We start from the raw sequence: 1,603 nt of genomic DNA, 5'->3' as shown, positions 1-1,603 counted from the left end.
AATTCAAGGAGATATTTTAATAATGCTTCTAAATATTATAACATGTTTTTTTGGTGACATATGACATTTTAATTAAAATACATATTTTTATTTCATATAAAATAGATTTTATTTTTATATGTGGTTTCTAGTAATCTTCTTAAAACAATCTCTATTTTTGTAAGACTGCCAAATCTACCTTTCTTTGATATGAGAAACAATGGAGATTACTGATATCTAAAATTCTGTTACACAGGTGAAAACTGATCTTTTTCATGTAATTTAAAAGAGTTAGGACCTTGATCTTAGGCTAATAAGAAAAACAGACATTGATGATGTATACATCTGTCTTAACAGAAAGAATGAAATGAGGTGTTGTAAGAATTTATGTAGAGAGAGCAGAGAGTTTTTCATTCAGCTTTCTTTTTAGAGGTACTGTTTTTATATGACCGCATTCACTTATTTGAAGAAAAGGCCATTCTCTGGACCATGTTCTTGAAGCCTTGCTGCACTTGCTGATTTCGTAGGGTGTATATAAATGGATTCAAAAGCGGAGCCACTGAGGTATTGAGCACAGCCACTCCTTTGCTTAGAGTCACCCTTTCGCTTGCTGAAGGCTTAATGTACATGAAGATGCAGCTGCCATAAGACAGAGAGACAACTATCATGTGGGAGGAACACGTGGAAAAGGCTTTGTTCCTTTGATTCGTGGAAGGAATTCTCAGAATTGTTTGGATAATATATGTGTAGGAGAGAATAACTAATGTTAAAGTGACCATGAGTGTTACCACAGCTAAAAATAATGCCATGAGTTCTAGAAAGCGAGTGCTTGTGCAGGAAAGCTGCAAGATGGGAGAAGCATCACAGATGAAATGATCAACTATATTGGAGGCACAGAAATCCAATCGCAGCAGCAGGATTATTGGTGGAAAGATGATCAGGAATCCTGCAAGCCAGGAGCTAAAGACAAGAAGTATACAGACTCTACGGCTCATGATGGTGGTGTAATGTAGAGGTTTGCAGATGGCCACATAGCGGTCATAGGACATGGCAGCCAGGAGGTAAAATTCTGTCACCCCCAAGAAGATGAAGAAAAACAGCTGAGCCACACAACCGTTATAAGAAATGGTTCTGTCCCCGGTCATGATCGCGACAAGGAATCTGGGAATGCAGACAGACGTGAATGATATTTCTAGGAATGAGAAGTTTCGAAGGAAGAAATACATTGGAGTCTGCAGATGGGGATCTGAAAGGGTGAGGGTGATGATGACCAGGTTCCCAGTCACGCTTAGCATGTAGGTAACAAGAAGAAATAGGAACAGTACAACCTGCCACTGTGGATCACTTGTCAACCCAAGAAGGATAAACTCAGTAACTTCTGTGTAATTTCTCATTATTTTCCTTCATTATAATGATATTATTTGTTTTTGCTGTAAAACAGATGAAGAAATTAAAAAATATATATATATGGCACCAGCAAAGAAACACACACACACACACACACACACATGCAAACACACAATATTGCTTCCTTGTACTTTTAGGGGAAAATGTTTTAGTAGTATATAGTAACAAAAGACTTTTAAAGTTTTGCAAGTTATTATGTCATGTATTAATTCACTAT

At 36.9% G+C, this 1,603-nt stretch overlaps 1 protein-coding gene across 1 annotated transcript; it reads right to left on the bottom strand.

Moving 5' to 3' along the window:
- Positions 1 to 434: 434 nt before the first annotated feature.
- LOC120857371 (olfactory receptor 6C75) lies at positions 435 to 1,373 on the bottom strand. The gene has a single exon (XM_040232815.1). It carries the CDS (start codon positions 1,371 to 1,373, stop codon positions 435 to 437), a length of 939 nt encoding a protein of 312 aa, XP_040088749.1.
- Between the last annotated feature and the right edge of the window lie 230 nt (positions 1,374 to 1,603).

Source organism: Oryx dammah, unplaced genomic scaffold, assembly GCF_014754425.2.
Source record: "Oryx dammah isolate SB20612 unplaced genomic scaffold, SCBI_Odam_1.1 HiC_scaffold_29, whole genome shotgun sequence".
Classification (NCBI taxonomy): Eukaryota; Metazoa; Chordata; class Mammalia; order Artiodactyla; family Bovidae; genus Oryx; species Oryx dammah.
Note: the sequence above shows the minus strand (reverse complement) of the source record. Positions and strands in the feature narration are given on the sequence as shown.